Source organism: Syngnathus typhle, linkage group LG17, assembly GCF_033458585.1.
Source record: "Syngnathus typhle isolate RoL2023-S1 ecotype Sweden linkage group LG17, RoL_Styp_1.0, whole genome shotgun sequence".
NCBI lineage: Eukaryota > Metazoa > Chordata > Actinopteri > Syngnathiformes > Syngnathidae > Syngnathus > Syngnathus typhle.
Window position 1 is genome coordinate 5,451,618 of NC_083754.1, and position 27,690 is coordinate 5,479,307.

The 27,690-nt window shown below is 44.3% G+C and overlaps 1 protein-coding gene across 1 annotated transcript; it reads left to right on the forward strand.

The window, feature by feature from the left end:
• Window positions 1-261: 261 nt before the first annotated feature.
• Window positions 262-27,293, forward strand: col5a3a (collagen, type V, alpha 3a). The gene is made up of 67 exons (XM_061302519.1): window positions 262-549; window positions 6,193-6,342; window positions 6,422-6,626; window positions 6,698-6,863; window positions 9,652-9,774; window positions 10,455-10,817; window positions 11,422-11,535; window positions 11,613-11,726; window positions 11,805-11,858; window positions 11,935-11,976; window positions 12,304-12,366; window positions 12,547-12,621; window positions 12,715-12,798; window positions 12,893-12,949; window positions 13,047-13,100; window positions 13,241-13,294; window positions 13,366-13,419; window positions 13,546-13,599; window positions 13,760-13,813; window positions 14,173-14,217; window positions 14,971-15,024; window positions 15,090-15,134; window positions 15,209-15,262; window positions 15,435-15,479; window positions 15,804-15,857; window positions 16,250-16,294; window positions 16,405-16,458; window positions 16,562-16,606; window positions 16,715-16,768; window positions 16,846-16,953; window positions 17,036-17,089; window positions 17,345-17,398; window positions 17,485-17,529; window positions 17,672-17,725; window positions 17,868-17,912; window positions 18,043-18,096; window positions 18,195-18,248; window positions 18,403-18,456; window positions 18,529-18,636; window positions 18,791-18,880; window positions 18,959-19,012; window positions 19,121-19,228; window positions 19,307-19,414; window positions 19,595-19,648; window positions 19,840-19,893; window positions 19,987-20,094; window positions 20,162-20,215; window positions 21,120-21,173; window positions 22,107-22,160; window positions 22,226-22,279; window positions 22,355-22,462; window positions 22,553-22,606; window positions 22,694-22,747; window positions 22,827-22,880; window positions 22,976-23,029; window positions 23,123-23,230; window positions 23,333-23,386; window positions 23,535-23,588; window positions 23,648-23,755; window positions 24,052-24,105; window positions 24,214-24,249; window positions 24,347-24,400; window positions 24,493-24,769; window positions 24,845-24,957; window positions 25,022-25,090; window positions 25,165-25,398; window positions 25,475-27,293. Exons 1-67 carry the CDS (start codon window positions 474-476, stop codon window positions 25,619-25,621), a joined length of 5,505 nt encoding a protein of 1,834 aa, XP_061158503.1. The 5' UTR covers window positions 262-473; the 3' UTR covers window positions 25,622-27,293.
• The last annotated feature ends 397 nt before the right edge of the window (window positions 27,294-27,690 follow it).

A 27,690-nucleotide genomic window follows, 5' to 3' on the forward strand; every position in this document is an offset into this window, starting at 1 on the left:
CACAATGCGGTGTATTGTCGACTTTTTTTTTTTTACGGCTGACATGCATGACATCAAATGAGATCAGGCAACAAGCAGGTTAACAAAGATGATCCACACATAATGATCGTGTCAACAAGTGAGAGCGAGCAAATGATGGCAGTAATAAAGGTGATTAACGGCAGGGGCTTCCTCCGAGCTTGGCTCTAAGAAGGCTTCTCTCCAAGACGCCCACCTAAGGGAGGGGAAGGAAGGAGGAGGGGGAGGCGAGCAGAGGGAGGGAGTGATGGTGAGGAGGAGAAATTGAATGAGAGGATCTTGAGAGGAGCCACCACAACAAAGGAACCTCTCCAACAGTCCGGCAACCACCGGCTTCAATTTCAATTTCAATTTTTTTTTACCTTTGTCCTCTACATGCATGGCTGCTTAGTGCCTGAAACTTTTTGGACTGATAAATTTTGGTGGAAGAGGGGGGGCCCTCAAGATTTGGGAAGATGGAAGACTTTTTAAGGAATGGGACAATACGGCTGTTGGTTTTGATTCTACTGCACTTCGCCGCCACTCAAGCTGGTACGGTACCGTTTAAGTAAATGCATGTCAAGGTAGAAAATTCGTTTTATGAATGATGATTCTTAAAAAGAAAATCCCTAACTGAAAATGTTTTTCTCTCTGCACGCAATTGTGAAGAATTCACAGCAACACACTGTAAAGTTCTCGGGATGATGGCAATCCAGATTTTTCTCGTGCAGGTTTGGGTCAGGTGTGCACTTGTGCAAACGTATGACGTCACGCTGGCGTGTGCGTGCGAGCCGCTTCGCTTGACTGCGAAAGAGTTTCACGTTGGCTCGCGAAAGGGCTCAACGACTGACTTAAAGGGAGTAGATTAAAATTCCTGGCATGGATCTGTTGCGTGCTCGCACACTGTATAAAACTGCCTCAATCACTCGTATTATTATTATTATTATTATTATTTTAAATTGTGGCCTCCTTGTTGCTCAATCAATCGTGTCTTCTGGTTACAATTATTCCAAAGCTACCAATTGCTTTGGTGACCGGGAACTCTCGACACACTTAATATGCAGCAGTTAGCAAATAGTGAATAAGTCGTAAAAAAAAAAGTTGTTTAATGCCAGCCCCAGTTGAAGTTAACCCTCAAACAAAACAAACTAAAAATAATTACTCAGTGCTTATTTAAAACAACTGCTTAAAGAAAGTGAGCTCAATGCTAATGCTAATTAGCATCTGTTGTATTGTTCTGTATTAATAAGAGATTCAGCAAATGAATGAATGAATGAATGAAATTACAGATGACAACATTTGTTGCTTTTTTTGGGGGAGTCTGGAACTGATTAATACCATTTCCATTCATTTCAATGGGAGAAGATGATTTGAGATACAAGTGTCTGGAGTTACGAGTGTGGTCATGGAATGAATTCAACTTGTATGTCAAGGCACCACTGTAATATGAGATCAGGATGGTCATAGTCATAAGTTTTGTCATTATTGTCTTTTTGCAATAATCAATTATTTTTTTATAGCCTCATTAAAATTGAGCTGGAGCCGACGCCAGTAGTAATGTATGTGAAAATATGAAAACGCTACTGTCGCCCCGGCTTGATCGAATCCACCGGCTGAAACAATAACGTGATAGACGCAGGAAGCGAGCCAAGTGTCTTAATCACACTGAGAGCAGCTGCAGTGTCCACTGCCGTCTTATGAGGTCCTGCGAAGTGATTGCGCTCGTATTTAAGGTGGCGCTGACTGATAACGCAGCTCTTGCCGGTATGTTTGTGCAGGTGTGAACAGTCTGCAATATTTTATTTCATTTTTCTGACAGTTACATTAAGAGCTAACAGGCTTTACTGGTGACTCAGCTCCTCTCTTTGCTCCTCAGTACGGCAGTAATGATCTGTCTTTTGAGTTACTCACATTAAGTCCCCATACGGAATATGTCTGTCAAGTCTTTTAATAGGTCAAGTGATTTAACTCCTTATGGGCGGCAGTACATCTGGCTCTAAGGAACGTGTTTTTGTTCTTTTCGCCCCCCTCAAGCTGCATCACTGGATGCTCCAGGCAGCTGTCCGTGGGACAAGTTGGCGTGATGTACAGCAGAATCCAAATAAGCAGATGTCATTGTACGGGGTCAACCAAACTTTGTCGGCTTGTGATGTCGTCAAAGGTTTCATCCTGGATGCTGTTTACGGATGTGATCTTGAGTGTTTATGATGTGTCACTTCAGAGGTCCTGACATGTTTTAGAGACTCTCACGAGGCCACTTCATTAGGTACACTTGAGATCTAATAATGAGTTTGTCGTAAATACGGCTAGTCATGAATAGCTGCCATGCAGTGTTAAGATTTAGAAGACATTTTTGAGGAGCAAGTTTCCTAGAGTTGCCCTCCACAAAACATCACTTAAGGCGATTTAGTCAATGGAAACTGGGGCTGAAGTAAGAGAAGATCCAAAATGAGGCTTTCGCTGAAATTCCATCGAGAAGTGGAAACATGTGCTCAGGCCTTGAGGGGCAGGTGTTTTCTCAAAGGGTCCGGCAGCTTTTTGGCCTGCCGGCCTGTCGTCCTGTCAACAAACATGAGAAGTGAACAAACTGGTGAAAGCGATCTTGATGTTCTCCGCGAGCTCGGCTATCTGTCAAAACGGTTTCACGTTGGCATCAATAGCCGGATTTGTATGTTAAGAACTGTAATACATAAATGATCACCGTGTGCTTGCACGCTTGACCTAAATCCATCATCATAAAAAGACGAATACTACAAAAGAAGTCGAACGTAATTCTGTATGATATCCCGACGCCTTCTTTCATCACCGCTCTCATATTGATATTCACGAGAGCGTCGAGCGTGTCCGCAGAGAATAACGTTGAACATTTTTCCCAGCCCTCCCTCAACTTCTCGACACGCTCCGACGGTGTCAGCGATAAGTAAAAGCAGAACCCAAAGCTGGCCCAACCCAGTCGGTGTGATTGCGATAAGAGGTTATCATTTTTGCAATCTTTGAGCAAACCAGCGTGGAGTTAAAATTAGCTTTTTTTTGTTTCTCCTCAATCCTTTCAAACACATGCAACGAGTTTGCGGAGTAAACATCTGAGAGGAAATTGGACAAGGGCGGGCGTGCAAATTGCTTTCTGATGATATTATGCTGATATAATCGGCTTTGACAAGCTACCGAGGTTGTTTTGTCAAAGTACACGGTGGTTATACAAAGTCAGCTTATCCCAGAAAAACTGTCAGCTGTGAAAAACACATTTGTTATCATTTTTTGTCTTGCTAGAGTTATTATTTACACTTGTATTTCTCTATCAACACATTTGTCAACATGTCCACTCCGTCATATTAAAATGTATTGATTCAAAAAAAAAAAAAGACAGAAAAATATTTGTTCTCAGCTAGCATGCTAACTGAATCAACTCCACCATACGCTCATTAAATACTAACGTAAATGTCCACCCTTTCGTCACATTGTGTTTGCTTCCAAAAAACATGGCTGCTTGACCAATATGCATTCCATTTGCTTTACGTTATAACTTTTTTCCTCGACATACATCAAGATGTCTGTTTGAAAACATGCTACGAATAATACATCCATCTTCATTTCATGTACACACGCTCCAACTCCCAATCTGACACAGATATGCATCTCCAAGTAATAAATCGAAGTCCAATCATCCATTTTTTTTTTCTCTCCTCCTCTGCTCTTATACAGGGTGCGGTCCAAAAAAGGATGGGAAACTCCCGCTGCCCAGATTCCTCTTGGCTCGCTTTCTTTTTCAATTCCCTCCGTCGCTCCCATGTGCTAGTTCCCAGTTTACAGTGTAGCATTGTACGAGGCCTAGCGATACTTTTCAAGATGGATGCGTAGGTGGCCGTGAGTCATGGCGGGAAGTTTCCGAGATGTTTTTGGGGGACACACAAAAGAACACATTATGTTCATGCGGAACATCTTGGCCATGTCAAGTGGAAATGGCCCTTTGGGTGGCATTTCTTTTTTTTTTGCACGCTGGGCTCAAGCATACCAAAGCGATGATTTAGAAACTATGCGAATAAATTCTAAATTCTTGAAACTTGTGTATGCTCGAGCTTCTTCCCATGTTCTCTCTGACCTTGTTATTGGATTTCAAAACATTCTTGAGTCCGTAGGGATGTGGTGATATTTCCAAACATGCTGCACAGAGCAGCAAAGTCAACAATGAGCCTTTCAGGTAAAGACGTTCCAACAAACTATTAACATAATTGCCCGCTTCTCATTCCAAGTCAGGCTCGTTGGTTCCCATGCCATGTCTGCCAAACCCATCGCAATTTATTCTGCACATTTGGTGTGAAATGAATTTTTTTTATCCCCTACATGAATTCTAAGCAATGTAATACTATGACTTCTTTCGCCGTGCTTGGAATTTTTACTCCGCCCCTCCCCTTTTTTTATCTTAAACATGCCAGAAGGTCAACAGTGTATTGTTGCATAAAAGTGTTTTGCTTTGCGCAACACACACTTGGGAAGGGGAGAAAAAAAGGAACTGGAGATGTCAAAGACAAAATGTACTTCATGTAGCTCACGGTGTGCACTGACTGGTTGTCATACAAAAAGACATGAACCACTTCACTTGTTTACTCTCCGGGCAAAACTCATTCGACCTTGAAACCGTTGATGAAACCACAATATAAATAATTCTAAAAATTGTTCTCGACTTTACACACCAGATCATTTAATGAGATACTGACCTTCTCCTCTGTTTATAACCGTTCAACTTTTCCTTCCCAACGGAAATTGATTTGCAAGTCAGAAATCAAAGGTGAGCGGCAAATAGAGCTAACAAGGTGGCTGAATATAAACATGAAGCACTTGATCCCAGACATGATGTGCTGAGAGAAGTCAACCGGGGACGATAAAGCTCGCTTACATTTTAATCAGGCTTTTGTCCCAAGCACGGCAAATACGGATCGTTTGCCGGATGAGGTCGTAGCTTCGCTTTAGCTGTAAATTATACGACGTGCCAGAATTGACATATAGGCGTAGATAACTTTTTTGGTTCCATATATCATTGAGGCCTTGTTGACATTTCGTATTTATTATGTATGAAAATTTTAATTGACTGAGTATGGAGGAACATATGCAGCAGATTTGTGTGGAACTTTACTTTTTATTGTTTGCACTTGCATTTCTCGTCCCCTTTTCCTATTGGCGATTTACAGTTTATCCTACTTACTGCTTTGTCGCAACAGATTGAGAGCCCTCAAAGCTACTTGGCATAAACATTGTTTGCTGTGCAAATGTCATAAAACGGAATGTGCTACTTTTCCGTAATGGCAAACTTGCGCCATATGCGGACTAAAAGAAGAATTTGCTAAGCAGTTTTGCCCGGAGGAGACGAGTTTCAGATGTTTAAGTGCTAACGAGTTGCTTTGGATGGTCTCGCTCGCTAGTACTGGCTACATGAAAATACATTTGCATGCCAAAGCAACAGCTGGTGCCATAACGCCCAACTGTAAGGTCATTTCAGTCAGTCAAAAGTGTGAAGAAAGTAATTTTCTAGAAAAGAACAGCCAGAATGGAATTGAGGGTTCAACCTAGTCCACTGTGATTCGATCCTACCCAGTCTATTCTTCTTTGTTTGTGTTTGAATGACTTTAACGGTATTTTACTGCCCCCTGGTGGCCAAGGCAGACACAACAGAAGGAGCAGCACCGTGAATTGGATGACAACATTAAATGTCTGACTAGTTTTATTGTTAAGTACCTTTGAGCTACTAATTATTTTTTTCACGTACAGTATCTGTTGCTAGCTGTAACAATTAAATTCTCATAAAGTACACCAGGCAGAAGGCCCAGTTGACCAGCTGGTGGTGTGCAGTGATTTTTGTACTGTATAAAATGTGATTTGGCGCCATAGAGCTTGGGAAACACTGGACTGAATCAAAAGGCTTTACATTGCTTTTTTGTGCCACTCAAGTGTTCCAAGTGTGATGCTCATGCAGCTGTCAGGTGTGCCGCAATCGGATTATAGGCGGGATGGTGTACCGCCGCTATCCCATAATAACATTCGGCAAAGCCCGACCACCTGCTGCCGAATCTCTCTGCAGAATTGCCTCTTTCGAATCTTAGGAGGCAGGAAGTTTTTGAGACTGGCTCGCAGCTAAATCCCGTTCTTTTATAACGATACTTTTTGTAACGGTACTTATGATCTTTTCCTTTTCATTCTCAGCTCATTCCATCGATGTTCTCCAAGTGCTGGGGCTGTCGGAGAACATGGAGGGGGTGTCCTTGCACCCCGGTCTCTGCGGCAACCGTAAAGAGGCCTTCAAAATAGACCACAAAGTCCAGCTCAGTGCTCCCACGAAACAATTCTTCCCTGGTATTAGATTGTCTCTCATATTGACTTTGTATCATCTTGTCAATTTGAATATCTTCGAAGTATTTGCTCTGCTCCCCAGATTTTACATTCCCAGTCAATTTCTCCCTGATGGCCACCGTGCGAGCCAGAAAGGGATCGCAGTCGTTCCTACTGTCCGTGTATGATGAGCACGGACTGCAGCAGCTGGGGCTCGAAGTGGGCCCTTCGCCCGTCTTCCTGTATCGGGCCGCCAGGCAGCCGGAAACATATCCGGCGTTCCAAGACGTCAACCTGGCCGATGGAGAGTGGGTATTTTTAAGCTAGGATGACCAATGAATTGGAGATCTCTGCAAACCTATTTTTTTTTATCTTCCAGGTGGCACAGGATAGCTTACACCGTACAAGGCCAGTCTGTTAGCCTCTTTTTGGACTGTCACAAGGTAAAGACACTAAAGCTAACACGTGGAGACGACGCCACCGCCGTCAGCACGGAGGGAATCGTCGTATTCGGATCACGACTACTGGACGAAGGTGTATTTGAGGTAAAGCCTTCCCTCGTCCCGAAGGTTCAACGAGGCCGAGGTTGACTGTAAATAAAGCAAACTCCTGGCAACGGAGAGAACTTTTTAAATTTACATGCGCGATCACGAAAAGCCATTTACTGGGCTAATGTTTGATGCATAATGGCTGAAAAATGAATTACCTTGATTTAATGCCTGAGTCACTTCACAGAATGTCAAAATCGAAGAATTAAATGCGTCTGGCACATGCATTAATGCTAGACTAATGCTTACTAAGGGGCTGGGGTTGAACTCCATCATCACCCTGGCTGACTTGACTCACTCTGTCCAGGATACATTTGCACCGGTAAGAGCTCATCATTGCAAAGCATCTGATACGGAGAGGCATTTTTCGTACAGACTTCAAAGCCACCGCAGATCCGATTTGAAAGAAAATCTGTAGTACAAGAGGCCAGAGGGTGTCGTGGGTCTCATGTCAATCAAGTACGGGAGGAACAAAGTGTTTTTTGAGGTAAAAGAGGTTTAAAAGGGAGGTCATAGCATTAGCATTTAACAGTAAAAGTGTTATCTTATAACAAATATATACGCATAGCTCAACTGTATTGCAGGAAGAAGCGCCAGGCTACTTCTTATTCGGTTGCTTAGCAACCAGTAATTGCACCCAAGACAATTTGGATGATCTAATGTCAAAGTGTACAAATGTATTCATGAATCTGCACTTTTTTTTTCCTGAATCTTCTCCCAAATTATTCAGATTTTTAAAGCTTGGTACGAAGAAGCAAGACCAGTTTTTTTTTTTTTAGCAATGCTGCAAGCTAACTGAAAACTGGTGATTAAATTTTAAGTAGAATAGCACCTTGCAGAAGACAAACCACCGCCAGAGTCATAAAAGAATCACTTCCGTTTGATTTGCTTGATTCAAAAATCAAGATGAGCTCCACTCTAGTCCAGCAGGTGCAGCTCCATCTGGACAATGCCCAAGTTGGCCCTGATGCAAGTGGACTATACAACCAAAAATTGAAAATAAATGATTATATGCGCATTCTTACCCAGACCGTGTTACACTTTCACGCTTTGCACATGTCTTGTAGAAATCAGCTTGTCAGATTTCCTCCGCTTGAGTGAATCTCTCCAGGAGAAAATTCACAAGTTCATTAGTATACATGTCTGTTTGTGTACATTAAAGCGCTAGTGTCGCTAGCAAGGCTGGTACCAGGGGAAGGCAGATTAAAAGGGCTGACCTCTGGACCACTGTTCCCAGGCCCCAGTTCTGTGGGAGGAGGCCCGTGTTCCGGCCCAGTTCTCCCAGCGTGGGAGCTGTACGGCGTGAGACCAAGGGGGACTTGTGCTGAGCCACTAATGTCTCTATTACTTCCAGATTGAAGCCCAAACACTTGTTGGCAAACGCAACCATTTGCAAACATCAAAATGTCTGCTCGAGCTTATTCATAGTTTGCCGTTGGCTTTGTTTATGTGACTCTTAACACACACACTGTTTAGATAAGACCAAGTGTTTATTTGTTGGGGAAAAAATCAGATCTCTTCTGCTTTGACTGGAAATTTAAGATGTTTTTGGCACACGCGTGCAGTCGGGGCAGTTGTGTTTGGATGCTGAGTTGTTGATTTAGAACACAAAGGCGGACTTTATAGGTCAAGGTCTGTTTAAAAGCGCATGTAAGTAGCATTTAAAGTCACATTGAATGATGGACTTTATTACCGACACGGTAATGCTAAACTACGCTAAAAATAAAAGCTAATGGCTAACCCAGGAGTGGACAAAGTCAAACAAACTATTCTTTTATCGAGCTGTCAGAAACCCATATTTTGAAATTCTCCAGCATTTTATTTTATATTTTACTTTCGATTTATAAATATTCAGTGCCTCTGTTAGAATCATTTAGCATTGATTACCAAAGACATTGTAGTCACAACTAAAAATTAGCATCCGCCATTGTGAGTCAACGACGGATTAGCAATGCTCATGCCACTTGCGGGCTAATTGAAAATTGAATGAATAAATAATAATTGTTATGATAATGAATAAATGTCAGTGTGCTGTTAATTTTCGCTGCACGCACAATAACTGATGGTGAGCAGACACTGCGCTAATTAACTTGAAATGACCGGGGAGCATTAAAAGATTGTTTCATTAAGTTGAATGTGTTATCCGCAAATAATGGCTTTAACCTCTGATAAACTCTGGTCACAATAAGCAGTAGGTGAAATAAATTTCACGTACACAGTCGTTCAATGAGTCAGAGTGCATCCTCCTCCGATGTTGCTGCCGCATCTTAATTTGGGGAACGATGAAGTGTGCCTGATTTTCGGGGGCAATATTTTAGTAGGGGAGAGAAACCCCGCCGGGCAAGAAGAATAGGAAATCTTCTCTTTGAGAGTTTTGCCTTTGATCTCTAATTGAGATTGGATTAGAGTGGATTTACTCCCTGTTGCCAGTCTCTCCCCACTCACTATGACAGTCAAAGAGGGCAATACGTGCCCTCGCTCTGCGGGCTTCTGGCCAAAAACTGCAAGAAAAGACACTATTTGGATAACCTTTGCGCACACTGTACTAACGTACCAATTAGTGCTTCAACAGTGATTTCGTAAAATGCTTCAGAAATGCTGTATAGCAGATCGCCAGGGGCGGCGCTACAGGGTGGCCATGGTCAACCCTCGTCACTCTGCAGGCACTGCTTTGGAGACCGTGAAGCGGATACTTTGATTAGAAACACTTGAAGTATCTGACGAGAGCCAATGCCGATCTGTTCACGATATTTACAGCTGCCGTGTTGTTTTGTATTCATTGCAGGGAGAAATTCAACAACTGCTGATTGTCGATGACCCCCAGGCAGCTGCCGCTTACTGTATCGACTACATGCCAGACTGTGAATCCGCTTTGCAACACAGCACCCAAGACCTGGATCTTCAAGGGGTAACCTATATTTTCCCTATTTGTGGCTTTTCAAGATTGAGACTAGCAAGTGACATCAAAAGTATGAACTACATTTTCCAGCCAATAAAAAACACAAAACATACAGCAAAGCGCGAACTGACGATTTTATGATTGACGACTTCCTCGGAAAGGCCAGCGGGAAAGCATTTCCATTAAATCAAGCGCTTCATTGTCGAGGGAACAACAGCTGAGATGAAGCAAACAAATGTTGAGCAGAACCATCTTGCCATCAACCAGTGACACACTTCTCACGCTGAATCTGTGCACGTGTGTCTGCAATGAAAGCCATCCAGAAATTGTCCATCTTGCAGATTGTTGGCTTTTCCAAAACTATTTCAGCTCTGGGATGAGCTCAGAATGCCAAAGCATGTCAACACTGGCCGACATCCCGTTTGCACGCAGTGACCCCGTTTCGATCTAATCGCATCCTCAATGTTGTTCTTACGCTTAAAGATTTATGGCTGTTTGGATAGAGATTCTGAGCGTGTGTGGGGAATACAGGCCACGAATAACCTCACATTCTATGCGTAAATATTCAGAATAATGCTTTTCATTATATATCCATCAAAATTGCTTCTAACTCTGTCAATAGCTCGATCACAGGATTGTTATTTGCTACATTGTGTGTTTCTCTCACAATGCCTTTTTTTCATGAAAAGAATTCCCAACTGGAGCAGCCGGAAGAACAACAAGGCAAAGAAGGCAGGAAGGGCAGAAAGAACAAAAAGAAGCGGGATCGAGGCAAACGTAAAGGCAAAGGCAAGGGGAAGAAGAAGAAGGGCGGAAAGAAGAAAAAACTCCAGGAGGAGAATTCTTTGGAGGACGGCTTCATCGGCGTGTCTACGATGCTTCCCGAGTATCTCTCCCAAGAGCCTTTTTTGGATACAAAAAGCGCAGAAGAAACAGTCAGTCCCACTCAGGTGTACGAAGACGAGCACCTTGTGGAGATGTCAAGGGAAGAACCGTCGACGGAAGCCCCCACAGCGGGCGCCGTCGTAGCCGAATCTCAAAATCATGTTGAGGTAGTTGAGTTAACAGCTCCTGGTTTTGGCCGCCTCTGCTAACGTCACATTTCTCCAGCTGCTCGCCACTAACCAGTCATGCAACACCGGGCCGGATTTGCTTAGACCACAATGATCTGCACGGTATCTACAAGGGATGGGCATAGTACTTACTGTCCTATGCGCAAATATTGTTTTTTGGACTCTATCTACTCTTAGACACTGAAAAACTCACCTATTCACCTTTCTGGAAGATTCCACAAGGTGGCGCCAAATTCAACTATGATTTAAAATGATTGCTTTGGCATTGTCCTGTGTCATTATTTTGCTCATTATAACATTGGCTTGAAAATTTAGAACATGCACCGATGGATTGTCCCCTTAATTGCCCATCCCTGGTACATACAACACAATATATGTCATTGTTCTCTTTCTTAAAATTGTGTCACGTCCCAGTAACACATAAGGAATGATTTGCCTCTTTGCGCTATATCCTAATTTTGCATTGCTGTTTCCGCCTTGCAGCCGAGAATCTGCTTCAGCCTCGGATTTCTAACAGCAACACGTCCCAGCTAGCCCATTGTCCACATTAGCGCTAACATTTCATCTCACAATTGACACACAGGAGATGGAGACGGGAAAGAGCAGAGAGGTGGAGAATGGCAACGACCTTTACGGCAACCTTGATGCCCTCGCTGTTTCCATAGTAACAGCGGGTGTAAATATGACTGAATCGGAGGTGGGTTGAAAGCACATACAAACAAATACAGCATGTGACATTCACTGTAAGGGGTCAGCAATTTTGTTTTGAAACAGGTCCTCGAACACGACGACTACAATAACACCAAATCCGAGTATGAGGAGTACGAACTATACGACGAAGGCTACGATTTTGCAATGCGGGAAGGAGCCGAGACTTGGGAAAGAAAAGTAAACTTTCACTCAGCTATTTGAAACCAGTGGTCAGTTTTTCCCCAACGATCAAGCGATTTTGTATCCCTTCCTCAGGCAAGAGTACCAATTGAAAAAGGACAGAAGGGCGAGCCTGGAGTGTTTGAGCCGGTGAGCTGCCGGAAGCGTGGCATGAATACTAAAGTGGCTTCAGCTAAAAAAAACGTGAAAATGTCTTGCTTTATAGGGTGCACTAGTGGAAGGACCGGCCGGCCTGCCAGGAATGGAGGTGAGTTCTAGGACCTTTAATAAAATCTAATTAGTGCTTTAAATAGACAATCCCGATCTAGAATATGGTTTTATATTAATCATTGCCTAAACATGCCACTAGATGGCAACAATTCCCAGTTTTTATTTGATATAGTTTCTTGGTAATAAGACTCCATGAGCAGTATTTGTAACATGAAGATGGGTTTGACCTGTGCAGAAAAACAGTGAATAGGTGAGTGGGTCCCCACAAAAAACAAAAACAAAGTCGCCTTAGATAGACAACACACCTGGGGATTTATTGGGGACTATGTAATTCAAAGTGACAATATCTGATTATCCTTCACAGGGACTCCCTGGTACAGTTGGACCAATTGGCCCCCCGGGACCCGGGGGAGACCCGGGCGAAATGGTGAGTGGGGCGTATAATAAACTATTTTTTAACTACAAATAAAATAAAATGCTGACAGTGCACGACAAGATAGTGCTAATGCTATCAGACATTCAAACGATAAGACAGATGTCGTGATAAATTAATGTTATAATTTCTGCATATGCTTTTATATTTATCATCTTTATTTTGTATTTTAAGGGTCCCCCAGGACGTCCCGGTCTTCCTGGGGTTGATGGAATTCCAGGTTCACCAGGAACCTTACTGATGCTCCCTGTAAGACTTGGCACAATACCACTCATATGACAAATTCTCCATCAGCAATATTAACCACAAGGAGGTGCTGTTTGACTTTTCTCTTGCCCTCAGTTCCAGTACCGAAGCGATTCCCAAAAAGGACCGGCGGTATCTCCTCAGGAGGCCCAAGCGCGAGCTATTATTCAACAGGCCCAAGTAATCACCTAATTACGTGTATTGATCATCCTGCCATTGGAGCAATTGATCGAGATCTCAAAACATTTGTCACGCAATTGCACTTTCCTTCCAGCTGTCTATGAAGGGACCCCCGGGTCCGATGGGTCTTACAGGGCGACCGGGCCATCTGGTAAGATGACAGAGTCCTGTAGGAGCCTTTTAAAGGACCAATGCTCAATCTTATACGACCTCACGTGTCAATAACTTGCTCCTTATCTATTTGGCAGGGTTCTCCGGGCCCAACCGGCCACAAAGGAAACGTCGGCGACCCCGGACCGCCGGTAATGAGACGACATGTTTACCTCGCCGCAAGCGTCCATCTGCCACTCGCTTTTGTTGTCGCTGTATTGATTTCCTTTCGTCTAGCTTGCTGACGCGCTTTCACACCTTTATTTTTTCCCTATTCTTCGTGGCCATACAGGGTCCTCAAGGATTGCCAGGACTTCAAGGAGGTAATGGAAAACCAGGAAAAAGGGTAAGCGATGGAATGGAAATCACTATGACATCATAAGATATTGGTTCATTTTATTTTTGTTGCTTCTTTAGGGACATGCTGGAATAGATGGAGGACGTGGAGCTCCAGGGGAAACTGGTGTGAAGGTAAGACAGAGTGCTGCATTGCAGAGGTGAATTTTCGACACTCTGTCGAGCAGAACAGAAACTGATATTCATCTAAATAATGCAATTCTGGAGTAAAATCGAAAACCTTCCTCTATGACCTCGCAGGGGGATCGAGGTTTTGACGGCCTTCCAGGACTGCCGGGAAACCAGGGACACAAAGTGAGTTTTTAATTCCTTTGTTTTGACACACTCCGCATTTGGGCTTATCTGCATATTCTCCGTGATTGTTTTGAAATTAGTGACAGAGTAGCATCTGTTCAAAGTGTCCTATGGAGAGAACCTGTTTTAATTTGGTGATGATGGTTTTGCATCTTCATAGGGGGACAGAGGAAAACCTGGTCCTCAAGGGCCTGCCGGAGAGCCGGGAGAAAAGGTGAGAGAAGACTATTTCTCCCAAAATCAACATGGAGCTTTTGTTTGTTCTATTTTTCCACCTCACAAGGTTAAAAAAGATTTAAGAGAGTGACGAACAGATCAATACGACACGCTGCATAAATGCTACGGCCGCACACACCAAAGCAGGCTGCTCAGAATTGAAGCTACTCTTAAATCAAGCACAAGGAATGTACGAGATACAACTATTTTTGCTGGGATAATATCAATTGATCCAGACATGCATGAGAGTCTCACAAATTTAGTACATGAGAAGGGGCGGAGTCATTGGAACAAGCTAGCTGGAGTATTTGTCATTTAGGTTCCGATCCAATGTGAAAGGTTTTTTGTATTTTCTAGGGACCAAACGGACCTATTGGCCCAAGGGGACAACCGGGTGAACCTGTGAGTAAAACACAAGTATCAAAAATCTGGATTTTGCATGCTAGGAAGAAACGTTGCACTGAAAAGAGCAAGCACCTTTGGTTAAAAAAAAAAAAAAAGAAAAGTAAAATGACAAAAAGTCATCATTGTAGATAATCATAGCTCCAAAGTGCCTCTCGGTGAAACCCGAGGCAGCCCGAGATGTTAAGCGTGCCGGTAGTGAGCGTGTCATTTGGCTTGTGCAGCAAACGCACGCTGCTGATGGACTTGCACTCCATCTTCCTCCCAGTAGGAGCTTCAAGCTCAGCGGGCAGCCCTTCCTCCAAATGCGTGGCGAGGAAATAAATTGCAAGAAGAAATTCTCGCAGAGCTGTGCTAAACTACACGGGCTTCTTTCACCGGCGAGAATGGAAAGGAGGCGGGGAAGAAGGAGGACTCAGCCAGAGACAAATGCTAGGCAGAAATTGGGTTTGCTGGGAACAAGATAGAGGCAGAGTGAAGAGATAAAAATCACAAGCGCAATGATTATATTTCCATATCAATCATGTCTCGGGAGATCACAGATGTGGCTTTGGAACAGGTGGCTTGGACAGCCTACAAAGCGTTTGCAACGGGGTTGAAGGGGGCTGGTAATAAAAAACAAACAAAAAAAACAACAACAAATTAAACGAGAAGCACGCAAATATACATGTGCAAATACAAGATGGCACAAATGAGATGTTATCTCTTTTCACATCCTTTCGTATTTTTAATCCATACATGTTTTGCCTCCAGGGTCCACGAGGTCTTGTTGGCTCCAGAGGGCCACCGGGACCGGTCGGCCAACCGGTAAGTCAACATCGGAAAACGATACACTTTTTTTTTTTTTTTAAATCAATTATTTTTGTTTTTAGGGTGTCCAAGGAGCAGATGGAGCGGAGGGGTCAAAGGGAAACCAGGTCCGTCAGTAAGATTCATGATTGGCGGTCAATCATTGCTGAATGTGACTTAAAAATGTGACGCTTGTTAACAGGGTCCACATGGAGAAATTGGACCTTCAGGACAACAAGGAAATCCTGGACCACAGGTACCGCACACTAACAAAATCCAGACCTGATTTCTGGTAATATTAAACTACATTATTATTATTTTTAATTCTTTTTATTAGATTATTTAGTACTATTCCAGACACACACATATGTTAGCTCATCTCCGCATCCTGTGACATTTAACCTGAGTGATGCTTTCCTCCGACGCAGGGATCGCCCGGCTCCCAGGGTCCCATCGGGTTGCCGGGAGAGAAGGTGGGTCTCTTTTCTCTCGTCTATTCCTGAAATTAAACCCGCGTGACCTTGTAAGTGTCACCGCGCTCGCCCACGGGGAGGGGACAGTACGACTCAACTAGCGCTGGCTTCCATTGTGACCGGATTGATACAGACAGAAAATCAATGGCAAAGAGAAATACACAAGCGTGTGGACATTAAGAGGCAGCCTTGGTCTTTGTGCATCAAGCAGCTGGCCTGACAAAAAAAAATGGCAGCAAGTCATTGTTAATATTTGTGTGGTTGATTGATTCATTGCCACTGTGACATAACCACTTCTATTCTATTCGGTTCTGTCCAATACAGGGTCCCCAAGGGAAGCAAGGCCTCCAAGGTTTACCAGGAATTGATGGACAGCCTGTAAGTATACACAATGAGCAGCTATTGTGCAATCAGGAGCAACAACTTTCTTCAGTACATTTAAATGGAGTCAACACAGACCTTTGTCTCGATACGCACAAATGACAAAAGATTGTGTTCCGCCTCGATGTTTTAACTATATTTGGGGAAAAAAAAATAGCTCTCCCATTTCCTTGTCTAAATTGCAGTGGGACACATTTAAATGTCTTTCACTTGATGCTTCTTTTAATTACCCAGCAAAGCTTAGTTTCAAGCAATTGCCTTTTAATGGGGGCTTCACTCTCACTTACACTGACTTTCCCCTCTTTTCAGTCAGGGGGGGGATTCCATTAAACGCGGCGTAATGACAGTGTATTTGAATGGAGCTAACTTGAGCTGATATCTTACTACAGGGTCACCCAGGAAGAGAGGGACCCCAAGGGGAGAAAGGCGACCAAGTGAGTAACCACACGAGTCTCTGCCCAGATTTATTTGCAGCTTGTATATGTCATTGGCTTTGTGATGCACGCGTTCAAACGCTGCTGGAAATATTTTCTGTCATACGCAGGGAGCGCCAGGTGCCCTGGGGCCAATCGGGTACCCCGGGACCCGCGGAGTCAAGGTGAGACCATAGACGCCTGGTATTTAGTCGCTCTTTATAATGTTATCTACGAGTTGGATGGGAGATTAACATGGCTTGTGTTAATGACATTTTTTGATTTAAGGGAGCAGATGGCGTCAGAGGTCTAAAAGGTGGCAAAGGGGAGAAGGTGAGTTACACTTTGGTTAAACGTGTCTGGCTGCAGTTAAGATATGGATTTACTATCACAATATAGTGCAACATTCATCATTCAAGATGTCTTCTTTCCCCTCATTAGGGAGAAGATGGCTTCCCCGGCTCCAAAGGTGACATGGGCCTCAAGGGAGACAGGGTAGGAACATCTTTCTAACTACAACCCTCCCCTGTTTAAAACAACAAGTCTGCAAAACAAATGTTTGTACCCTCAAGGGCGACAGTGGACCCCCAGGTCCTCGTGGAGAGGACGGAACGGAAGGGTTCAAGGGCCAACACGGAGCTGTAGGGGATATCGGAGCTCCTGGGATTGCCGGGGAGAAGGTATGATTCATTTGGTGGCGGGCATAAACTTAACTCAATTCAAGATGTCTTAGCTTAATGCTAACGCTATATTTTGCTGTAGGGTCAACTTGGAGTGCCAGGACTGCCAGGATACCCAGGACGTCAAGGGTCAAAGGTAATTGATTACTGATGAGGCTCATCTGTATCCTTCCTTGTTTGATTAAACACAAAATCATGATAAACGACTTTTTAAAATGGCCTGTTCTATTAATTGGTCTTCAGAGGCCATTCATCTCGTGCTGATTAATGAGGGTATTTACAATGTGTTTGGTATGATTAGCTATAATTTGATACAGTTGTTAATTATACACTGATGAGACACTGGAGTGTATGCCCGAGGTTGATCAACCTCCACGTATCCCCCCCCCAGGGGTCGCTTGGCTTCCTTGGTGGTCTCGGAGCCCCAGGAGAGAAAGGACGGAGGGTGAGGAGACTTCCATTAAATCCACATCCGATAGCTTTTAGTAGGAATTTGTAGTCACAATAAAATGTATGCACTTCTCAATCCAGGGTCCAGCTGGCCAGCCTGGATCCGGAGGCCAAAGAGGTCCTAATGTGAGTATAGCTGCATTTATGGAATATGATGATCTAATACAAAATGACAACGATTAGATTGTGGGGTTCACTTCTATATTCCACATTTTGCCATTGGAATAAATTATTCATATGCTTATTAGCCTTTTGTTATTGCCGACAGGGGGCCCGAGGAGGAAGAGGAGCCAGAGGTCCCACTGGGAAGCCTGGAGAAAAGGTAATGGGGCTTAAGAAAAACACACGCAATGCTTGAATCTTGAAAAATGATGGCATCAAATACTGTTAATGTCGACCCAAAAGGAGCAAAAATACAGTAATTTTGAGCAAGGTCAACAGATCCTCCATGTTTTTTGTCATAGGGTTCTTCCGGACAAGATGGCTCTCAAGGATCCCCTGGAGAACAGGTAACCTCATGATTCATGGACAGGGGCTTGGCTTTATACCCACCAGTCAAACTGGAATTGCACAGGCTCCTGAAAACACAATCATTGGCTGGAATCACATTTGTTATTTACGTTCGATATTATTTTTTAGGGTCCTCGAGGCCCGCAGGGAATGCACGGTGAAACAGGAACAAAAGGACCAAATGTGAGTAGCGGGTTTTATATTACTGTTCTTTTATCATACCTTTTTAGATAATTCATTTTCAGTTTTTACAACGATAATAAAAGACACCATTTGTTTAGGGTCCACCTGGAAAAGATGGAGTTCCAGGTCATCCCGGCCAGAGAGGGGAGCCAGTAAGTCCTCACCAACATTTTATAGTTGCTTCATATTGTTGCCTTTGGGGCCCTGACGATAAATTGCCAAAGAGCTGAGAGTCATATATAGTCACTTTATTAACACGGCAGATGAAGCAAAAGTCGTGACATTCTAAATGTTCTTTCTTAAAAGGGATTCCAAGGCAAAAATGGCCCCCCTGGTCCCTCGGGTGTTGTCGGACCACGAGTAAGAGGATTTTCCTTTTAATGCCGCTCTCTCTTTCATCCTGTAATAAAATTCTCCGAATGTCCCCTTCAGGGAAAGACGGGTGAAACAGGGCCAACTGGCGACAGAGGTCATCCGGGTTCACCGGGACCGCCGGGTGAACATGGATTACCTGGATCGGCTGGAAAGGAGGGAGCCAAGGTGAGTAATTTTCATTGTATTGTCGGGATAATTATTCCGCAGGCGGTCAAAGGACGTGGTTACAGCTAATCTTCCGTTAAAGAAAGCTCACAGAAAGGAATTGTATTCTTTATTGCAAGACTCTCCAGTTGATGTGCATTTATCTGCGTTCCAGGGAGACCTGGGCCCACCAGGAGCACCAGGAAAGAGTGGCCCTTTAGGGACCCAGGGATTTAGAGGGAGCAGAGGGATGCCAGGCGCACCGGTAATGCAAACATTCTGCAAAATTTGGATCACAATGGCAATGATGACACGATTGACGAGTTGTTTGCATCCCTCGCAGGGTCCTGCAGGCTTAAAAGGAGGAGAGGGTGTTGCTGGTATTGCGGGACTCATTGTAAGTCCGATTTTAGGCTATTTCACTTCATCCCCTTTCCTTACAACTTCTCTGGAAGAAGAGCACCCACTCTGAATGACATCTCAATCTTTTGTGACCCCCCCCCAGGGTGCCAATGGAGAGAGGGGACCTGCTGGGCCAGCGGGTGGTATTGGCCAGCCAGGACGGTCCGGCAGTGTGGGCCCGGCGGGGCCGATGGGAGAGAAAGGCGAACCAGTAAGACGACAAACAATTGAGTTAATGCTACCAATATGATCCGATGGGTGAGAGTGACCAAAATAATTTTGTTCAAAGGGAGAAAAGGGACCCAGCGGGCCAGCTGGGCATGATGGAGAACAAGGACCAGTTGGACTGCCAGGACCCGTGGGACCAGCTGGGCCTCCGGGCGAGGACGGAGACAAGGTATTCAACACTACACTTTGAAGGATGCAATGACTGATCGCTTGGGCAGTATCCGCAAAGGTTTTACTTATCCGTCACTTTTTGGTTCTGAAGGATGTACCAACAGTTACACCAGGTTCCATCTAATATGGATATTATATAGATCCAGAGATCAGAAAATCAACTCATCTGTCTCCGTAGGGTGAAACAGGAGGGCCGGGCCAGAAGGGAAGCAAGGGAGACAAAGGAGAAGCAGTGAGTATGAATCCTATTTCAATAATCTTAATGTTATGCAAGAGACAGGCAGGAGGCAATGGACATCCTGGCTCATAATTGGTTTGGGATAATTCATTATGATTAGTTTGTCTGTACAATGTACCCCGCCGGTATAATGAGCAGATGGTTTTTAATCATGTCTTCAGTGAAACAGTCATTCTGTTTTTTAGGGACCTCCAGGACCCATTGGAATTCAAGGACCCCCAGGCCAGCCAGGAGTAATTGTAAGGCACTATAACTCGTATTACACTGCATGAATATGCATCCGTGGTAGATTCTTTGGTTTGGCAGTGTTGATCTGGCCTTGCGTGTTTCAGGGGGCGGATGGTGAGCCAGGGCCTCGTGGGCAACAGGGAATGAACGGACCCAAAGGTGACGAAGGACTCAGAGGCTTTAAAGGAGCAACTGGCCCGACAGGCCTACAGGTAAGAAGGGCAACTGATTGTATGATTATAGATTTAAGATCCAGAAATGAATTGATTTTCTGTGCAGGGAATGCCAGGACTGCCAGGGGAGAAAGGAGAAAGCGGGCATGTGGGCTCTCTGGTGAGTAAATAGATAAAACACCACGATCGAATTCGGTCCATGCAGTCCATTAGTCAACTTTGCTTAGTTTTTGCTCTTCATCTTAATTACAGACCTGTGTTCGACTAGATTGTCATAAATGAATAAGTTTAGGATGAAACACTTGGAAGTACCACAGGAATAACATTCTCTTTGAATGAAACGAGGGTTCGCTTTGGTGAAAGTGAAGAAAGATGAGATAAGAGCTACAGAGAGGAAGCGGCGGCGCAATGGAGTGGAAGGAAGAGGCGGGGCGCTGACTGCGAGAAGGAAGGAAGACGCCGTGACAGCTGCTAATCAGATTAGCCTCAGCCTTGGCTGACTAATGAGCATCCTCCTTTGTGACAGTCATCTCGGTGCCTCGTCAACCATAAACACACGCTCTGCAAGATTCTCTCCAGCCTCTCTGCTTCCACGGCCAGATAATGTAGCCGCATGGAGCCAAAACAGAATGACTGCCAGAGACATTTGAGAGACCTTGGTGTATGTCTAACCGTTACAGTTCAGGACTTGTCGCTAGCATGTCCCCATTCCTCAACCTAGATTGTATTCCTTTGTGTCTGGACATCATACTTTAGGTTTACCCAACAGAAAGACAGTTGGGATTAATTTCTTGGCACCTCAGCACGGTATTGAGCAGTCTGATCACGTTCTGACTGACTGTTGGCTGAGAGAATATGCTCCTCTTCATAACAGCTTTATTATTAGAAAGAAGGGAGAAAGAGATAATGGTGGCGGGGCCAAATGACAAAAAGTCTGTCAGGGTAACGACCTGTCTGGATGTCTTCATCGTGTCGCTAATGTTATGACACCCAAGGGACTTTTTGGGGTCACACTATATTTGATTGATGCAAAGATGAACATTAAAACATTTCTTTCTCCACAGGGACCTCCAGGACAGCACGGACCCCGAGGACCCCAGGGACTAATTGGTGCAGAGGTAGAGGAACCATTGTTGTTCTTTGATTGTGTTTGTTTGGATCACAATTGTAGATTTGGACCAATTTTGGGCACCTATTTTAGCCACTAAAAACTTCCTCTATCTGTAAGATGGCAAAAGAACAATAAGTCTGGAAAAGGCAAGTCAGGAATTATAAAAACATGAAGAAAGGTAAAACCAGATTTTCCACAAAGTATAGCCTTGAATTGATAATCACACTTCCGACTGATTCCCAACGGCTCCCCGGAGTGTTCACCCAAACCACCTGGAAAAGCAAATCCAGAACTAAGTCGGGGATAAGAAGGAAAAAAAAAAAGAATGTTGACTCTCGCACGGCTGAGCGACTCATAAAAAAACATGACTTGGTTTACCACCAAAGGGATAAAAAATTATTCACAGAATGAAGAACTAATACGAGAGCTGTATTTAAAAGTCGGTATGCTTTGAAAGTCTTTAATTAGTTTAGGATTTAATTTCTTGGTGTACCTAATGATATGGCCAGAAATTCTGTGTTTTCTCCTCAGACAGCTTCTGATTATTTTTACAATAAAGGGGTAACGTGATTTGGACGAGACTCTCCCATCTACCTTTGAGACTTTTGAATTATTAACGCAAGATAAAGATTCCCACAGACGGTTATATTTGCAGCTTCATTAATCATTTACAACTATTTGACTGTCAACCCTGAGAGGCGGTTATATTTACCCGGGTAATGGCTGTCCATCTGCGTACAATGTCTCATTCTGCTCTATTATTCAAAATTCAAGTGCAATAAGTCGTACGTAAATGGACTGATGTGTGGTCAAGTGGGATACCGTGTGGGTGTCAGGACGTGACAAAAAAGCAGTCGCCACCCGGAGATCGCTTCGTTCTGTTTTGAGATTCATTTTTTTTCTGTCCTTGGTTCTTATTTGGAGATGTTCTATCTTTCAGGGCACAGCGGGAATGCCAGGTGGAGTTGGTCAACCTGGACCTACTGGAGAAAAGGTCAGTATGTCCCATTAGCAACCAGAATCCTTTCGCTCGTGTTCCTAATGTTTTTTCTCTTCTAGGGTGAAGACGGCGAGGCCGGGAACCCGGGACCAGTTGGCGAGTCTGGCGCTCCTGTGAGTCAATACTGACCTGACTTTCTCAACCATAACTCCGAGCAGGTTTTGTGACATGCTTGGCTGATGTTTCAGGGTATTAAAGGAGAGATAGGGGAGAAGGGGGACTCTGGACCAGCTGGGGCAGCAGGACCTCCAGGAATTAGAGGACAACCAGGAGAAGACGGATCTAAGGGCAATATTGTTCGTTTGTTTGGTTTAGTTCATTGCCATTGATATGCCAGTAAAACAATCATGTTGAGTGTTGTATTACTGACTGCTCTGCCTTCCAAGGGGCCTGTTGGATTCCCAGGAGATATAGGACCCCTTGGAGAAGTTGGTGTCACTGTAAGCAACTAATGCCCATTTCCACTACACAGCCACACACAAATATAGGAGTCCCTCAACGTTTATGACATGTTGTTTACCATTTAGGGACAAGATGGCGGACCTGGACCTAAAGGTGATGACGGAGACACAGGCAAAGCGGTGAGTTTCTTTGGGGATGGAGTTAACTCGGATCTGTGTTTATTCACACTTGGGATCAAATTACTATCATAACCTACAGGGACCCCCAGGAGCTTCTGGGGAGCCAGGTCCTCCTGGACCTCCTGGACGAAGGGTGAGGTTAAAGCGTTGGTGTGTTGTGTATTTTTGATGATGCAAAGCAGGCAAGTCGTCTTTGCATCAACATATTTTATTAATCTGCTGCTTCAGGGTCACTTGGGCGCTGCGGGACTGGAAGGCAAGCAAGGAATGAAAGGCGCCAAGGTGAGCATGCCAGTTTTGAGCTTGGGGGTTATTAATTTTAATTTCCTGATGTGTTGTGTTCATCATGTTTATTTCTTGTCTCTTGCTCGGTAGGGAACAATAGGTACCCAGGGTCCTGTGGGTAAGACTGGCCCTGTGGGGCCGCAAGGCCACCCAGGGAGATCGGGTCCAGATGGACTTCACGGCATCCCAGGCCCTGCGGTCAGTATACGACATTTGGATCTCTGAGAGAATAGTGGATAGTCTGGTTTCATCTTTCTTGAACTACATTGTCTAACCTTGTATCATTTCTTTTGCCTCCAGGGTGAGCAAGGGTTACCTGGTCCACAAGGACAAACTGGACCACCTGGGCCAATGGTGAGCTCCTTAAATTGAGCTGGTAAAGATGATGAATTGAAAAGAAGTTCAGAATTCTTTTTGGAAAACGGTGTCATGCAATATCTATAATCATTTTTTTCCCCAATGTGAATTTACATAATGGAATAATGTCTGATATCGTTAACAGGGACCACCGGGACTTCAAGGATTGAAGGGGGACCCCGGAAGAGATGGGGAAAAAGTAAGCCTGTCTAGGTCTATGTAGTGACAAATCAAGTTTAACTATGCATCTGCCTGCAGGGTCATGGTGGGATGCTTGGCCTAGTGGGACCTCCGGGAGAACCTGGTGAGAAGGGTGACAGAGGCCTGCCTGGTATTGAGGGAGCACCCGGGCCTAAAGGAGATGAGGTATGGATGGTTGCAGGTGCCTTGAAAATATGAGTGATCCAACTTATGAGTTGCTTAAGGTTGACTTGTAAGCACAGACTTGAGATATGAGCATTGTGTGGTGGTACTCCACTCAATGCGTAGCATTGTGGCAAATAATGAACAATATTTGCCACAATATATTTAAATCTTGAATATACTCTAGGCATGCATTATTTATCCTCTGAGACAAGCTGAGACATCTAAACTGCCAACTCTCATATACTTCAATGTAATCACTTATGATAATTAATTAATCTTGTACCATATACATTTAGGGTGTGACTGGCGTAGCTGGTCCCACTGGACCACCAGGAACGACTGGTCTATCAGTAAGTTACACTTAGGATTCTATGTGCAATTGGATTATTGAATTATTATCCTGTTCAACGTAATAATACCTTGCGATAATATTTTCATGTGTCTTCCTCTGTTCTTAGGGCGCTGGCGGAGAAAAAGGATCCAAGGGCAACATGGTGAGTTAAAATGAAGGGTTTCAATTTGGCCTCTATTAAGGGCAGCCTGCAGGTGGCAAGTGATTGACACGTGACGTTCTCCTCTTCTGCTCTCCAGGGTGCGATTGGTTCCAAAGGAGATCCGGGCCCTATTGGCCTTCCAGGACCCCCAGTCAGTACATCAGTGCATGTGCTAATAAGCATCAAAACCTCTTGCAGTTGTTTTTTGGGGGGGTAATTTTTGGGTGGTATTAAATCTTTCAGGGACCCGCCGCGACGGTGGTTCAACCGCTGCCGATCCGGGAGGGCAGGAAGAAGAAAAGACGAAACTCATCTGGAGAGGAGCAAGCGCTGATCAATATGGAAGACTATCTACAAGCAGATCAACCTTTAGGAGGAGAGGATGGAATGGAAGAAGTCTTTGCCACTCTTTCATCCATGAAAATCGAGGTGGAGCTGATGAGGAGACCTTTGGGGACCTTTGAGAGCCCGGCACGCACCTGCAAGGAGCTCATGATGGTTCAGCCAGATTTCAAAGATGGTGACCCAGCATTTGTCCTTAGCATGCCGTCTTCTCTTGGTTATGGATGACAACTTGTTTCCTTGCGCTTGCTAGGAGACTACTGGATTGATCCTAACCAAGGCTGCAACCGAGATGCCCTCAAGGTCTACTGCAACTTCACAGCTGGTGGAGATACTTGCCTGGACCCCGACAAGAAGATCGAAATGGTATGTCTTCAACGGTATTAGCCTGCCGAGAAACTCAGCTTGCAATTGTTGCCTTGCTCTTTAGGTGAAATTAGCATCGTGGAACAAAGAGAAACCGGGAGGCTGGTACAGTCAATTCAGAAGAGGCAGGAAGGTACAAACTGGACATCCTCAAAGTTCTAACAACAGTTCTGTCAAAATTAATATTTATGTGCCGGTACTTGCCAGTTCTCTTACGACGACATGGACGGCAACACCGTACAAGTGGTCCAGCTGACCTTCCTTAAACTACTGAGCGCCACGGCAAAGCAACGCTTCACATACACGTGCCAGAACTCGGCGGGGTGGTATGACGCCACGTCGGACTCCTACCGCCACGCCGTTCGCTTCCGTGCCGGCAATGACGAGGAGCTGACGCAAGCAAAAAGCACCTTCATCCGCGTCGTGTACGACGGGTGCCAGGTTGGTGCTGGGGATCGTGACCTTACATGGTTGGTCTTAGATTTGAAATTCAAAAATGGTCCCATTTTTCTTTCAGGTACGCAAAGGTCAGGAAAGTACCGTTCTGGAGATAGACTCTCCCTCGTCTGAGCTGCTTCCCATTATGGATGTGTCGGCAACAGACTTTGGAAACAGCAACCAAAAGTTTGGATTTCAAGTTGGACGGGTGTGCTTCACTGGCTGAAACGATGACAACCACCAGGGGAAAAAACAAGACCACTGAACACTGCAAAACCAAAGGAACGCGGATTTTCTCACTGCCCCCAGCAATATTTATTGTTATATTATGTTGTATATTATTTAAGACTTTCTTCACAGCCCATGTTGGGAATTCCTATGGCTTTACAACGAGACGAAAACATTCATCACTTGCAACAAAGCACCAAAGGGAAATAAGATGTTTATTGTTTTGTTTGGGTTTTCCTCCATTTCCTTCAACTTCAAATGTTCCTGCGCCGGGATGATCTTACGAGCTACCAAATATTGGCAAAGACTGAAACCGAGTAATTCCCAGACATTCATTTGCATGCCGCCGGGTTGCCATACTGACGATTGCTTATTGCACGTCATACTTAATTCTACACCTCAACCATTTTTCATTTTCTCTTTGTAGGAACGATGAATCGTTTTGTTTACCCTTCAAACGCAGTTTGCTAAAACGTGATTAGCATTTAGTATTTAGCCTTCTCCAGAACTGACTGCTTGATTTCTTATTGCGTTTAATTCACAAATGTGTGTTCCCGCACGTACTGTATTTGTCTCCTCGCTGCGAGGACGTTCCAGGGCAAGAATTAAGAGCGTGCCGATTAAAACCACTCCGCCATGCTCTGTTATACCAAGAGACATGTCATGCAACTCAGAGCGCCACTCGCAGGCATTTGTTTCTTTGGATTATTTATATGTTGGAATATGAACGTGTTATTTGTTCTTCGCCGGTGCTATTTTTTGTTTTGTTTTTGTGCCTCTGGATCACAGGAAGGGGAGGGGGAGTGGTAGTGCTCCTTCAGCAGAAAGAATCACCCTCTGAGGGAGGCTGGGGACGACTGCTGAGGCGAGGGGGGGGGGGGGGGTGAGAAGGGGTTGGTGAGGGTCGGGGTGCGTTGCACATCTTCTGGCTGATTGTGCCAATTTCACAGGGCCAGGGAAGGTCGCTGGGGACATGTCAGTGCAGTGTGGCTTGCAGCTTTAAAGGGAAACTCCACTCTTGCATTGAACTTGGCGTGGAATATTTGATAAGCATGAAAGGAGGGTTCCAGATGAAAACCAGCCGAGGCTACATTTAAAGTAGGGCATGGTTGATTAAATTAGATATTAGCAATTTCAAAATGATTTTTGCTGGGTTTATTTTAGGTTCATTACAACATAGGACAAAGATAATGACATTCAAATGGTGCCCCTGATATTAAAAAAAAGTAATAAAAACAAAAAGATTAATTAACTAGAAAAAAGAAATTGGGCAGTAAATTGGTTATCGGATTAATTTTGAGATTTAATTGGAACCCAAAAAAAAATATCCATATCGGTCGGGCCCAAATTGAAAATGAGCTGATGCATCTCACTTCATTGCAGGTGACCCCAACATTTTAATGTCTTTAAATAAACAAACGGTGCTACATAATATTTTTTGGACGTTAAAATATGCATCCAACCTCGTTGGTTTGAAATGTAAGCGTCCTCCAGTGCAACCCTGTGTTACACCTCCCGTGTATTTTTATTTTTTTGGGTGTGTTTGATTTTCCATACTGTACAGTTATTCTTTAGACTTTGAGATGTTTATCCTGAACTGAACATAAATGTACTTGTCATAAAACCCCAAAAAAGAAATGGCGTGAATAAAGGGCGTTGGAGAAATGCTGCATTTGCGTGATCGATTGTCTACCGACCTCCCAGACAGTCTCGCTCGACAATGACAACCACCGGAGGACGTCTGCACTCGTCCAAGTCTCAACTTCATTTATTTCAATTAGCCTCTTTGAGTCTTCCAGAGGGGAGGGGGAGGAGGAGGAGGCAGAGTTGAAGGGAGACGAAGCGAAAGGTCACAAATGACAACGCATTCTCCTCTGACTCATTTGGTAGATCTCCTGACACATATTTTTTTTTAAATCAGTGAATATACGATTTTAATCACATTTTCCTTCTGAATTCCAGCCATCCATCTATCGCTGGCCTACACATGCAGTAATTGCTCAGCCCCTTCATCCTCGCCGTCTTATCTGCAGACGCAGCACACGCTCACTTTTCGAAAGCCTTTTC

Excerpts from the sequence above, each read along its gene's own strand:
- col5a3a (XM_061302519.1), top strand. The coding sequence starts at position 474 with ATGGAAGACTTTTTAAGGAATGGGACAATACGGCTGTTGGTTTTGATT. Across the intron at positions 13,101-13,240 it reads TCGGCGACCCCGGACCGCCG|GGTCCTCAAGGATTGCCAGG; the intron begins GTAATGAGACGA and ends GTGGCCATACAG. Across the intron at positions 13,814-14,172 it reads CCGGAGAGCCGGGAGAAAAG|GGACCAAACGGACCTATTGG; the intron begins GTGAGAGAAGAC and ends TGTATTTTCTAG.